This window comes from Perognathus longimembris, unplaced genomic scaffold (assembly GCF_023159225.1).
Source record: "Perognathus longimembris pacificus isolate PPM17 unplaced genomic scaffold, ASM2315922v1 HiC_scaffold_4524, whole genome shotgun sequence".
In the NCBI taxonomy this organism is placed as follows: Eukaryota; Metazoa; Chordata; class Mammalia; order Rodentia; family Heteromyidae; genus Perognathus; species Perognathus longimembris.
In genome coordinates this window covers 59,698-74,881 of record NW_025959851.1, presented here as the reverse complement: position 1 = coordinate 74,881, position 15,184 = coordinate 59,698, and the positions used below count along the sequence as shown (strand labels likewise).

General features: G+C 45.2%; 1 protein-coding gene across 1 annotated transcript; it reads left to right on the top strand.

The window, feature by feature from the left end:
* The first annotated feature begins 8,792 nt into the window (after positions 1-8,792).
* On the top strand, positions 8,793-14,096 carry LOC125344839. Its single transcript, XM_048337161.1, is given in 3 exon segments — positions 8,793-9,125; positions 9,288-10,291; positions 10,340-14,096. Coding segments are annotated over 3 exon segments (5,094 nt in total).
* The last annotated feature ends 1,088 nt before the right edge of the window (positions 14,097-15,184 follow it).

Sequence of the window (15,184 nt, the reverse complement as noted above, 5' to 3'; positions counted from 1 at the left end):
CCCACAGAGACAAAACCTGACCCTCCAGTGACCAAAAAGAAGGGATGAACTCTTGAACTTTTTCCAGTTAAGGGTGTATACTTGTGTCCAAGTCACCACATCACCTACCCAACACTCACTGACCTGTTTCAGTCAGTACATAAAAACACAAAGAACTAACTAGTAGAGGATTTTATAACAGACTTATGCAAAAGTTGAGTCTGGAAGACTCTGGTTCACGGGGTCCCCATCTCAGTCTTGGGGGTGTTCAATAAGTTCCCAAAGCCAACTTAAAATATCGTGACTCTAGTAAGAATTTTCTATTCTCTCTTAAGGAAAATGAGTTATATGTGATGCCTCAAGGTCGGTAAATATGGTCATTTAGATGAATGGCGAGGCTATTTGTCTGTTAATACTAAATGTAAGGGACCTCAGAAATAAAACTCAAAGTGATGCGGCAGCTCCCCTGCTAGTGACTGGTTGTAAAGAAAAGATGATATGGAATCTCACTTCACTGGAACAGAGCCATCTGTGAGCCCCGTATTACAACTTTCCTAATTTAAGTGAATCAGGTCAATATACATCATGAGGGGGCTGAGCTACACCTCCCATTGGACAGGGTTGAATGACAGGAAGAGCAAGAAAACAAGTGAGGGAAACAGAATCATATGAATTACAATAAGAAATGTCAAGGGGCCCTGAGGAGAAAATCTATTGTTTGTCACTTTCTACTTCCTGATGGGACCTGCAGGACTCAATAACCTATGTAGAGCTCCCACTGTGCTGCTGAACTGCCCAAATTAGCGTCATTCTCTGAAGGATCATATACAGACACCGAAGAATGTTTAAATTTTTTGTAACAGATCTGACAGGAGATTGCTCAGGTATAGTTTGAACTGTTACCTGTGGTCCACTTCGAGGTTTTGCCACCTCTTGAAGATTATAAGTATTCCTTGCTTTCCCCATATTAGCCACTAGTTCAGCAGCTGAAGTTATGACAGCATTGTGAGAAATCATATGGAGAGCTGCATGCATTAAGGCCCAAATAGACCTCAATGGAGCTGGAACATTGTCACCACACCATATGCCATTTCTGCATTACTCTTTACTCGCTTCCAGGCTTCTAAGTCTAAAATCCTCCTCTAATCTTCTAAAATCGTTTCCTCTGGGAATAAAAGATTATACTCTCTTACCTCCTGCATGCACTCATGTATTTCCGAATGCGAGATCATAGCCCATTTACGTTTCAGAAACCTGGTGGATAAGATTAGACAAAGAAGCACCTTAAGCTTGTCCCATATCCCCATAATGTTTTCAGTTCTTCTGGAGAGCTCGCTACACAGATTCGCTATCTCTTGTGATTAAAAATGTCCCTTAGTTCCCCTTGAGAGTTCACAATGTAGTTTCCTGGATCTCCTTTGGATCAAATGCCATGTCCCACGTTGGGGGACAGATGTGGGACAAATGGTAACTGCAATGAAGAAAGGATATGGGAGACGTGGTTTTTTGAGAAGAAGGCATGTGCTTTATTTTTGGGATGTCAGGGGTATATGGGGTTCGAGATCAATTAATCAATCAATTGCAAGAACAATTCAGAAAAATTTGCCACTCTGTTCATATCATGGATATCACTACAACACCGGATCAGATTAGCAAATATAAAACTCTAATCGGCTTCCCCAAAATTCAATTGAATGCCTAAGATTGTGAAAGCATATCTCAGGAGTAGTTGGAGGAAAAATACAATCCAAGAGTTTTCTAATCAGGGAAGGAGAATCTCATGACAAAGTGCTTAAGATTGGCCAACAAACAGAGGAAACCCTTAGGAGGAGTTTTCCTCAACTGGACCCCAGGAGTTCCAGGAAAGGGTGTCAGAAATCCTTGCTGAGGCTAAGTCTCCCTCTGTTCAATGGGATGTCATATTTCCACTGTCTATGCTTTTGGATTTGGGAGATCTTGTTGAACTAGCGGAGTGAATGTGTGTGTATTTCTGCTTGTTTGTGGTTGTGTGTAGGTGGGTTTTCCTCAACTGGACCCCAGGAGTTCCAGGAAAGGGTGTCAGAAATCCTTGCTGAGGCTAAGTCTCCCTCTGTTCAATGGGATGTCATAGTTCCACTATCTATGCATGTGGATTTGGGAGATCTTGTTGATCTAGGGGTGTGAATGTCTGTGAATTTCTGCTTGTTTGTGGTTGTGTGTAGGTGAGCTTTTGGGTAAAGGACCTGCAAATCATTACTTGTGGGGCACTCCCGCCCCAGGTGCTTTGTATCATTAATAGGCCGATTCTACTCCTCCCCTTCCACCGCCATCCCACCCATTTAAAATTGCAGCTCTTTCTACCATTAAATGAGTCTTAGCATTGACTTGGTTCCCAGACTGTCTCTTTGTCCGCTGAGGAAAGTGGGGCTGGGATAGAAGTCTGTCTGCCCTCTTTTCCTCTTCTTGGCTCATCAGGGAGGGCGTTTTTTCCCAACACTCTACAGTACAAGAGAGCTTGGGAGACTAAACACCCCCACATTCACTCATGGCTGTCAAGTAGCTTCTACGTTTCTACAGCAGTTCTTATTTCTCAGCCTGCTGTAACTGTGGAATTGTAATAATATGTCATTTTCAGTGCTCAGGACCTATCACAATGAAACCTAGGTTTTATTATATCCAAGAAACGCTTGTGGGCTGGGGATATAGCCTAGTGGCAAGAGAGCCGGCCTCGGATACAGGAGGTCCTAGGTTCGATTCCCCAGCACCACATACACAGAAAACAGCCAGAAGCGGCACTGTAGCTCAAGTGGCAGAGTGCTAGCCTTGAGCGGGAAGAAGCCAGGGACAGTGCTCAGGCCTTGAGTCCAAGGCCCAGGACTGGCAAAAAATAAATAAATAAATAAATAAAAGAATGGCTTGCAGTTTCTATGGCTGGAATAGGACCCTATGTTTACACTTGCACTGCTTTTTACCTCAAGGCTTGGGGCTCATTATTCTGTATGCAGTATTGAAGAATCCATTAGTAAATAGATGAGAAATGAAAATGAAATCATGCACATTATCTCACAGGTTTCCATCTGAAACAATTTTATTTCTTCACCTCTCTAAGTTAATTGAAATAGAAAAAAAAATGGCAGATAATTTCACAGAAGATGAGTTGCAGCATTGTAGGATATCTACAGTTTATCCATTTTATACTCGCATCCACTTGTGAGATGACAACATCAAAGTATTCGGCTTTTATCTGTAGCTTCCCTTCCTGCAGATATAGTGTCACAGGAATTCCTTGTGCCAGCTTTAGCTCTTTCTGTGAGATCATCCCATACAGTGAAAATTGCCAACCCTAATAATGTCAGCAACTGAATTTTCAGGAATATTTTCATAATCATGTTTTCAGACAGGACTTGTACATTGTCCCTGTCATTATGAAACACTGACTAACATGCTCATTGTTGGAAGACTCATGTTAATATAACAGATCTGTCATCAACTTCCATCACATTTGGGAAGTGCAAGTAGGCAGCCCTCGGCTCTGGACATTAAGCTAGACAGGCAAGAGGCAGTGAATGCCAAAAAAATAACTTTTAGGCGTAGCAGAGTCTGACCAGCTGATTGATTCCCATGTCAATGTGCAGGATTCTATTGGACTCTAGGTACACACATTATCCACAGAGGAAAAATTCAGTCTCCAATTTAGGATAAAAGGATTAGCATCAGAGTTTCTAGGAAAGCAAAGTTTCTAGGAAAGCTGACTGGTTACCTAGCACACGGTAGGAGACCAAAGACGTTTTTGTGATGTCACAGAATGCTCATTATGGTCTAGCTGTGTGCTAGACCTACTTGAGCAGACATAGCTACCCTCTAGGACTCCTTAAGCTGCAGTGTACCCTACTCTGCAGATGGGATGAGGACTTGAACATGCAGGAAACTGACATGAAGGAACATTTTTCAAATGTGCCTAATACGTTCCAACAGAGCTGTACAGGTTCAGAGACCTCCAACCTACCCTCCTGGTGGGAACCCTCACTCGCAGAGGAGGCGGCATTAAGGTCTGTGGTGGAGGAATTGGCTTTTCAAGCTTTGTGTCAGGCATCTTGGGTCCAAGGACTACTATCCCAGGATTGTGACTTGGAATCGGTTCCAGACCCTGATTTCTTTCCCTGACTTTTCCCAGAAAGCTTTGGACAATAGTAGAAAGTGACAAATTCAAGTCAATTTGGTGGGGTGAGGAGGGAACTTCTGTTGTGATTAATGAAGATCTATTTAAAGAAGAAATTTTGGGACGGAAATATCCTTTCAAGATATTTGAAACGAACAGCATGAAAAGTGTAATTCGACAGCTGAATCTGTACGGGTTCAGTAAACTTCATCACCAATTTGATCGTTCTGCTTCTCTGCTTGACTTCTTGACTGAGGAAGAGGAAGGCTCGTCTTTAAGGAAGGTAATTTCAATTCTCTTTTCCCTTACATAGCTATGCATACCTCTCTTGGTACCCCTGTTTTCTTCTATCAGTGAACTAGAGAAATACCAAAGCTCAAATTACTTTCAAATGTAACGGAAAGGGCTGGGAATATGGCCTATGGCAAGAGTGCTTGCCTCCTACACAAGAAGCTCTCAGTTCAATTCCCCAGCACAACATATATGTGGAAAACGGCTAGAAGGGGTCGCTGTGGCTCAGGTGGCAGAGTGCTAGCCTTGAGCGGGAAGAAGACAGGGACGGTGCTTAGACCCTGAGTCCCAGGCCCAGGACTGGCCAAACAAAATGTAACGGAAAGAAAGGTTCACTTCGTAAAGGACAAATTTTGACTTCACCATTAGAATTTACAGAAATATCGCTAGCCAATTAGAATTACACCTTTGGACTGTGTACAAAACCACATAACAGATTCTCTGTGTTCAACGTGGCAGATCCAATTGGTTCAGAACATTGTTGTATTTATCTGTTTCTCTTCTACTAAGCCCTGCATATAGTTAAAGTATTTATGCGTCAATTGACTCCTTTGCCATTGAGAGTAAATGGTAATTCATCTCCTTTGGCTAGGTTTGGCTCTGAGTCTCTCTGCTTCAAATGTCTCCAAGTAACTTTCTCCTTTATGTTTTAGTTTCTGTGCTACCAGAATCCAAATTTCAAACAAGGATGTCCTGAACTGTTAGCAAGAATAAGACGAAAAGTCAGGATTAAAAAGTTTTCTGTAACAAGTGAATCATTGCCTGTGCAGCTGGATGAACAACTGCACTGGGACATGAGGGTAATGCCAGTAATCCCAAAACAGATTTAGTCTCTGACACTAGTACTGAAGGAATCCTTTCAACATCACGAAGTTCACTGCTGTCTCATAGACCCCAGCCATCTGGCACGCACATGCTGGCAACTGCAGCACATTTCCTCAAAAAATGACAATCCGGGGGCTGGGGATATAGCCTAGTGGCAAGAGTGCCTGCCTCGGATACACGAGGCCCTAGGTTCGATTCCCCAGCACCACATATACAGAAAACGGCCAGAAGCGGCGCTGTGGCTCAAGTGGCAGAGTGCTAGCCTTGAGCGGGAAGAAGCCCAGGGACAGTGCTCAGGCTCTGAGTCCAAGGCCCAGGACTGGCCAAAAAAAAAAAAAAAAAAATGACAATCCGGTCAGAGATTCTTCCGTCAGACATTCACACAAAAGATTTTAGATCAGGGAGCCATGTCAAGTCATTTGACCACACTTCATGTGCTGTCAAACAACAGCTACCTCCAGGCACATGACTGCTTTGTGAATTTTGATAAAAGTTTTAATTCTCAATATCAAAAATCACATCAATTATCAAACGATAATTTCAGAGAGATGATGCCAACTTCAGCTATTCCACTTGGATATTCTGATTTTATTGCCTACGTATCGCCACATTCAAGCATGCTAGTGACAGCATCCAATCAACTGTGCTCCAGTGCCACCACCACGCGAAATATCTGCCGCAGCATTTTCAGAATATCATCATATAATAGCACCAGTTTACAAGGAACAGAAAGAGAGTAATATCCCAAGCCAGTGCCAGAGTTGGGAGGAAAATTAATTTCGATGTGTATTGTTATAATGAATAAAGACTCTGCCCAACTTTATTTAAGCTATGAAGGGTCATTCAACTGTATTGTTTCTTATAGGCCAATAGCAAATAAAACTAAAATGTTGCTTTATTTCAACAGTGGGATGTGCTTCATCTCATGTTTTCAGACATCAATATGTTGAGACTACCACTTGTGCTGTAAAAACCCAAACTTCTTAAAGCATTTCCATGCATTTATCTAAGAGGTTAGCATCATTACCAATTGACCATTAGTTCAAATTAAACTATAGCATAAATAATGGGTTATATTGAAATGGAAATGACTCACTACCCGGGGCGACAAATGAGTTAGTTACTCCAGTCACACCTACCTTAATGAAAGAGATCAACAAACAAACATGTGCTTCAATTTGAAACTGACCAAGACGTGTTCCAAAGGATATATGAAACTTAGGCAAACATGGGTGAACAATTGGCCATTTTCCCATTTCTATCCATTCCCCTCAAGGAGCCTTGTTTACTTCCAGCTCCACTATTCATATAACTGGCATCTACATGCATGCATGTGTGCCACAATGATGATCAATTTGTCCTCATCCTGGTCGTCTTGGGTTACCAATATTAAACAGGAAGTGCATAATGACCAAAGCATATTAGACATGAGTATGTCCTTTTTTCCACATGGCAACAGCATACTCTACAACAGAATAGTAGTAGCAAGTAGCCACAGTGTTCCCAATGATGATGAAAAAAAGATTAAAAAAAGATAAGAGGTGATATACCAAAAATCCGGAGCTAAGGAAGGTACCAAGTAAGAAGGAAAGTTGTGGATCTAGAGAAAGGAGAGGGATATCTCAAGGTCGGTAAAGTTGGTCTTTTACATGAAACGGTAGGAAATATGTCTGTGACTACTAAAGTCAGGGACAGAGGAAATACAACACAAAGTGACTTTATGTATTGTAAAATTCAATCTGTACCAAGTTACAAAAAAGTCACATATTTTTTCTTCAAATACTGGTGTGTAAAATATTCTCGACAAGTGCAGGGAACCACAAGACAGGCACATCAATTAAAATTTACATGGAACTCTATTTCTTTGTCTTGTATGATGGGTAATGGACACCCAATAGCGTTTACACCAATGTTGGGATAAGGAAATGCCAACTGTGACACATTTCATGTCCTCTGCTTTTCCCTCCAGCCCTCCCCATTTGCGTCATTTTGCAATAGTACAATTGCAGCCAGTGATACTCTTAGAGTCCATTATCAAGGATCGAACCATATGTGGTTGACATGTACAAATGGGGGGAGAAGCTGTATCTCCTCTTTTCTGTCTAAAGGAAAACTCCATTATGATTTCTGGTGTTAATTTTTCCTATAGTGAACTGGTTTGATGGGGATGACATAATAACCCTCTCGTTCACTCCATCTTGAGTATTGCAAAGTAAAATCTAAGTAACAGTATGACTAGGCACTGGTTTTGTTTGATCCAATGATGTTGGAATGAAAGCACTACTAAATGGATACTTCAAAGGAGATGACTGTGTTTGGGCTCCTAAAAATTTCTTTCTCAACAACCACTTGAGAGCTATGAAGACACCATACTTAAAATCATCCCTAGGTACAGAGGAGTCCTGAATCTCTCCTTCCTTTACAAGGGGACCTGAAGGGCTAAGACAACTCCATCTTAAAAGAAATAGCAAAACTCCATCTTAAGAGAAATAGCAACCATCTTGTTGTTTGTGTTAAGCTAAGAACAACCCAGCACATACGTAAAAACCAGCAAATGACTTGTTTATGATGAAACTAGCCAGGCATTGTACAGATTCCAGGAATAAGATTGTTTGTGCGGATGTTTACGCCGAAACCAATAGTTCATAAAACCCATTTCCCAGATGGCCCAACTGGTTTGGGAACGTTCCGGTCACACTGACCGCCATGGAATGTCCGCCAACCAATTGTAGACGTGTGGAATGTCCTCTGATCAAATTTTAGAAGCCCCTAGCCCCGAGCCAATCAGATTTGTCCCTGCACCTAAACCCTGCTTGCACCTGGTTTATGTAACTTTGTGATTTTTTTCCTTTAAATACCCATGTAAAACTCTGCTCGTGGCCTTCCTCCTAACCTCCGCTGCGTCGGTGTGTAGGACGAGGTCCGGGCTGCAGCTCGCCTAATAAAGCCTTGCCTTGCTTTTGCATTTCGGAACGTCTGGCTCTCGGTGGTCTCTTGGTGGTCTTCTAGGGCTTGGGCACAACAGTTGGGGGCTCGTCCGGGATCCCCAAAGACCCCCGAGACCCCAGACCCCGAAGGTAAGAAACAGCGCTGTTAATTTGTCTTGTCTTGTCCCTTGTCTCTGTGTGTGTTTCACTTTCATTTTCTTGCAGGAAGCCGGCCATTCCACCTTGTACTTTTTTCTTTTTTCATTTTTTTTTAGGGGCCTGTCGAGCAGACGCACTCATCGACAACCCTGGGGGAACTGGGAGACGTCCCAGGTCCTCCATCCTTGAAGGGGGACCCCTGGAACCCCGCCTTGATACTTGTAGGGCGCAAATCAGTCCGGTTCCTAGCCGGCACTGACCAAGAGGGTCTCCTCACCGAGGCTCAGTCCGCCCACCTTGAACTTGAGTCCACTCCTTCTGCATCATTGCAGGAGGTAGGGGGACAACTTGGGAGATCTCCAAAACCTACTAGTAACTTGTTATTTTCTCAGGCCTGTGTATTTGGTACCTTCTTTGTTATTGTAATTGTTGTGTTTCTCGTAGCTGTCTGGATTGAACACCTGACCAGAGCCATGGGTAATGTGCCATCTAACCCCCTAGAATTAACCTTAGCCCATTGGAAGGAGGTTAAGGAAATTGCTCATAATCGAAGTGTAGATGTTAAGAAAGAAAAGTGGATAAGTTTATGTAAATCAGAATGGCCCACCTTTGAGGACGCCGAGTGGCCTCCTGAAGGAAGTTTTGATATAATTAAAATTGCACTTTTACAGGCCAAAATTTATAATGTGCTTAGTGGGCATCCAGACCAAGTCCCTTATATAATTACTTGGAGGGCACTGGTTGAAGAGGATGGCCCCGCCTGGGTGCATGCTTTCTTGTCCCCCCCAGCCTCTTCTCTCATCCAGGTATTCACTAACAAGACACAGGGGGAAGAAAAAGCAGGAAAAAAAGAAACCACCAAAGAAGAAAAGAAGCCGCGTCCGCCTGTCTTCCAAGGGGGAAACGTGGAGGAGGAAATCTTTCCTCCTCCATACTCTCCTCTCCAACCCTCCCCGCCTGAAATACAGGAGGAAGATGAAGACGCAGGAGAGAACGTGCCACCAGCCCCCTCCGCACCAGAGGGTCCTGCCCAGTCAACCCGACGGCGCCGGGGAATTACGCCTCCCCACAACTCCACTGCCCTTCCCCTTCGCCCCGTGGGTCCCGTGGATGAGAATGGCCAGCAGCAATTCCAGTACTGGCCGTTTGCCACTAGTGACCTATACAACTGGCGTACCCAAAACGCCCCCTTTTCTGAAAAACCCCAAGACTTGATTCGTTTGCTTGAAACTGTCCTTTTCACTCACCAACCCACTTGGGATGATTGTAACCAGCTTTTACAGGTTCTTTTCACCACCGAGGAGAGGAGTCGCATCCGAGAGGCGGCCCGGAAACTTGTCCCCGGCCCAACCGGAGCGCCCCTCACAGACCCTGCCGCGATCTCAGTCTCCTTTCCTGAGACTCGACCAACATGGGACTATAACACGGCTGAAGGTAGGGAACGACTCCTCATCTACCGCCAGGCTCTGTTGGCAGGTCTCAAGGCGGCGGCTCGCCGACCTACTAATATGGCCAAAGTCTATGATGTGAGGCAGGGAGAAAATGAACGTCCAGCAGCATTCCTTGAGCGGCTTATAGAAGCCTTTAGCCAGTACACTCCCTACGATCTTGAAACTCAGGAATCCGCTCAGATTGTTATGTTCACCTACATAAATCAAGCTGCCCCGGACATAAAGCGAAAGCTGCAGACAATAGACAGGCTTGGTGAAAAATCTGTTAGGGACTTTGTAGCAGTGGCGGAGAAGGTCTATAACAAAAGAGAGACAGAGGAGCAGAGACAGGAGCGAAAGGACAGGGAACGTGAAGCTGAACGTGAAAGGAGAGATAGGGAAAAAGAGAAAAATTTGGCTAGGATCCTGGAGCAGCAACAAGCACAACAGACTAGAATTTTAGCACAGCAGCAAGCCCAGCACAGAAGAGACATTAGAGAAATCTTAACCTCTGTGCAACCTGGAAACTTTAGACGATCCTCGTCTCCTACTAGAGAACGAAAATTCAAGCCTCATCCTAGAAAACCTAGAGTAGGAGAAAACCAGTGTGCCTATTGCAAGGAGATAGGACATTGGCTCAAGGACTGCCCAGAACTAGCCAGAAAGGAGGAGAGAAAACAGAAAGTAGGATCCAGAGTGCTGCCGGCCTTAGAGCTAGCTGAAGACAGCGACTGAGGGAGTCGGGGCTCAGACCCCCTCCCTGAGCCTAGGGTAACTTTGAAAGTGGAGGGGAGCCCAGTCACGTTCATGGTGGATACGGGAGCAGAAAACTCAGCACTACTAGCCCCGAGAGGGCCGATGTCCAATAAAACAACATGGGTGCAAGGTGCAACTGGCACCAAACCCTATAAATGGACTACCCGAAGAACAGTGGACCTAGGAGTGGGCCGGGTAACCCACTCATTTTTAGTCATTCCTGACTGCCCCTACCCATTGCTTGGACGTGACCTTTTAACAAAAATGAAGGCTCAGATACAATTCACAAGTGACGGAGCTTTGGTAACAGACTCAAGAGGAAAGCCTGTAAATATATTAATCACTAGCAAACTAGAAGAGGAGTATAGGCTATACCAACATCTCAAGCCTGAGTCTCCAGAAAATGAGTGGTTACAGGCGTTTCCCCAAACATGGGCAGAAACTGGGGGGATGGGACTGGCAAAACATCGTCCTCCAATCTTTGTGGAACTCAAAGCTGGAGCTGACCCAGTAAAAGTTCGCCAGTACCCCATGTCACTAGAGGCAAAGAAAGGGATCACCCCCCACATCAGAAAATTGTTGGAATTGGGAATCCTAAAACCCATCCAGTCAGCCTGGAACACTCCATTACTGCCCGTCAAAAAGCCTAACTCCAATGACTATAGACCAGTACAGGACTTGAGAGAAGTAAACAAAAGAGTAATGGACATTCATCCAACCGTTCCAAATCCATATACTTTGCTGAGTTCCTTACCACCAAGCCACGTGTGGTATACTGTGCTAGATTTAAAGGATGCCTTTTTTAGCCTGCCCTTAGCCCCACAGAGCCAAAATTATTTTGCATTCACCTGGCATGATCCTGAAATTGGGATAAGCGGCCAACTGACCTGGACCAGGCTGCCTCAAGGATTCAAAAATTCGCCCACCATCTTCGACGAAGCACTGCATGAAGACCTGAGTGAGTACCGCTCTAAAAATCCTGAAATAAGCCTGTTGCAATATGTGGATGATCTGGTGATAGCTGCCTCAGACAAAATTAGCTGCCTGAAAGAGACAGCCAGGCTCTTAAAGACTCTTGGCAATCTAGGCTACAGGGCCTCTGCTAAAAAGGCACAGATTTGCAAATCTGAAGTCACCTACCTAGGCTTCATACTAAAAGAAGGCAAGCGTTGGCTGTCAGAAGCACGAAAAGAGACTGTACTAAAAATTCCTGTACCAAAGTCAGCCAGGAAAGTCAGAGAGTTCCTAGGAATAGCGGGCTTTTGCCGGCTGTGGATACCTGGGTTCGCTGAAATGGCCAAGCCCTTATATGAAGCCACCAAAAATGTCCCAGAGTTCCACTGGACTGAACAAATGCAAAGGGCCTTTGAGGCAGTTAAGAAAAGCCTCCTAGAAGCCCCTGCCTTAGGCCTACCTGATGTGAATAAACCATTCACCCTATTTGTGGCCGAAAATAAAGGGATAGCAAAGGGGGTGCTCACCCAGCCAATTGGGCCTTGGAAAAGACCAGTCGCCTACTTATCCAAGAAATTGGATCCTGTTGCTGCTGGGTGGCCCCCATGCCTGAGAATAATAGCCGCAGTAGCCCTCTTAGTGAAAGACGCAGACAAGTTGACCTTGGGACAAAATCTAACTGTGGCCACTCCACACGCTCTGGAAGGGGTGCTAAAACAACCGCCTGACCGATGGATGAGCAATGCCCGCATGGTCCATTACCAAACCTTGTTGCTTAACCCCGCGCGTATCAGTTTCTGCATACCAACAGCATTAAACCCAGCTACCTTGTTGCCGGATCCGGACCTGGAAGCGCCTCTGCATGATTGCGAGCAGATCCTGGCCCGAGCACATAGTCTCAGGCCTGACTTGCTGGACTCACCGCTACCACAGGCTGAGCACACCTGGTTCACCGATGGCAGCAGCTTCATGAGAGAAGGAAAAAGGTACGCAGGCGCGGCAGTCACCACGGACGCTGAGATAGTGTGGGCAGAGGCACTCCCCCAGGGAACTTCTGCACAAAGAGCAGAACTAGTGGCCCTAACAAAAGCCCTACAAATGGGGAAAGGAAAGAGACTAAATATATACACGGACAGTCGGTATGCGTTTGCTACCGTACATGTTCACGGAGCTATCTACCAGGAGAGAGGGTTACTGACGGCTGAAGGAAAAACTGTTAAAAACAAGCAAGAGATTCTAAATCTCATTCGGGCCCTCTGGGAACCAGCCAAGATTGCTATCATGCATTGTCCAGGACATCAAAAGGGAGTTGATTTAGTGACTAAAGGAAATAACTTGGCAGACCAAGCAGCCAAGGAGGCGGCCCTCCAACCTAGAACAGAAATATTAACCCTAGCGGATCCAGGGCCGCGGACTCTGCCTCCCGTGCCCCAATATTCTCAAGAGGACCTAGAATGGATTAGGAAAATTCCTATGGCCCACAAACCCCCGGACAAAGAAGGAAAAAGTGATTGGTGGAGAACGTGTGAAGGGAAACTTATCTTGCCACAAGAACTAGGTAAGGGGATCCTCAAGAGAATCCACCAGGCTTCCCATATGGGGACCCGAAGAATGCAGGACTTGCTTCGCCACTCAAAAGTAAAAATTAGACAGGGAAACCAAATTGTTGAGGACATTGTCAAAGGTTGCAAAGCCTGCCAGCTCACCAATGCAGCGGCTCAACCAATTATGAAAGGAAGCCGCCTTCGTGGAAGCAGGCCAGGTGCGTATTGGGAGGTAGACTTTACAGAAATTAAACCTGGAAAATTTGGATACAAATATTTGCTAGTCTTTGTAGACACCTTTTCAGGATGGGTTGAAGCTTATCCAACAAAACATGAAACTGCAAACGTGGTGGCCAAGAAGATCTTGGAAGAAATCTTACCCAGGTATGGCTTCCCATCCTCCATTGGGTCGGACAACGGACCGGCCTTCGTCTCAAAAGTAAGTCAGGGAATAGCCACTGCACTGGGGACTGATTGGAAATTACATTGTGCTTATAGACCCCAGAGTTCAGGGCAGGTAGAAAGAATGAATCGGACCCTAAAAGAGACCTTGACTAAATTGGCCCTAGAGACTGGCGCAGATTGGGTGTCGCTCCTTCCTTTTGCCTTATTTAGAGTAAGAAACTCACCTTACCAGCTTGGTTTCACTCCCTTTGAAATAATGTACGGGCACCCCCCGCCCATTGTTCCTAGCCTTCAGACTGAATTGCTTTCAGATTTAGATGATACTGAATTTCTATGTAAACTTAATCATTTACAGCTTGTGCATAAGAATGTGTGGCCTCAACTTAAGGCACTATATGATTCTGCTTCTGTCCCTACCCCTCATTTATTTAGACCAGGGGACTGGGTGTTCGTTCGGAGACACAACCCAAACTCCTTAGAACCACGGTGGAAGGGACCCTACGTAGTGCTGCTGACTACTCCCACCGCCCTCAAGGTAGACGGCATCGCCGCCTGGGTTCACTACTCCCACGCCAAACCAGCTGACCCCTTCGCGTTGGACGAGGATTTTCATGGAGAAACATGGGAAGTCTCCAAACATCCAGACCAGCCACTGCGCCTTCGCCTCAAGAAACGAAAGTTAGACTGAATAGTGCTACTATTATGATCATTTACTTTTTACTTTCATATTTTATTGTTCAAGTTAATGCTGATGCTAATCCTAACCCTCACCAGCCCTTCCAGTTATCTTGGCAGATCACCCCAAGAGGGGGAAAACCCCTTGTCTTAGCAACTAAAGAAGCCCCCTTAGGAACCTGGTGGCCAGACCTAATAGTGGACCTGTGCGACCTAGCTGCAGGCAGCTGGGACGTGCCAGATCATGATGACCCAAATCTAGATAAGCAACTTCCCGAGTGCAAGGAAAAAGAATCCTGTCTAGTCCCGTGCAAATACAGCTCCCTAACATGGGGATCTGGACATGGATGTGGCCACCCAAAGCTAAGAGCTGAACTGAGAGAAATGCCTTTCTATGTGTGTCCTAGAGATGGGAGAACTAGGGCAGGTGAGAGAAGATGTGGAGGGGAAGCAGATTTCTTTTGCAAACAGTGGGGGTGTGAAACCACGGGACAAGCACAATGGGACCCACACTCCAGTTGGGACTTAATCACCATAAAACGAAACCATACAGGAAAGGGTCTAGAAAAAGAAAATAGTCTTGCTTGTGAGTGGGCTAACTGGTGGTCGGGACAAGGAGCCTGCACTAAATATAGATGTAACCTTCTAGTAATTAAGTTTACCAAGAATGCTAAGACCTTCGGTGGGTGGACTAGAGGAAGGACATGGGGATTAAGGTTGTACATGTTAGGGTATGACCATGGACTTACTTTCCAGCTCAAACTCATTGTTAAACCTATGACAGATGTAGCAGTGGGACCCAACTCGGCCTTAAAGCCTCAAGACCACCTTGACAGGCCGACACCAGACCCGACCCCATTTAGAGCCCCAGAACCCTCTCTTAATTCAACACTGGCTCCAGGTACCGGACCCTCCTCCCCCATGTATACCCTGGCCTATCTACCTCTTAATAACAACCCCCTAGTAAACCTGATGCAGAAGTCCTATATAATCTTAAACCATACTCAGCCCAATTTAACTAGATCTTGCTGGTTATGTTATGATGTTGCTCCACCCTATTATGAGGGAATTGCTGTCTCTGATAACGTGTCCCAAGCCAAG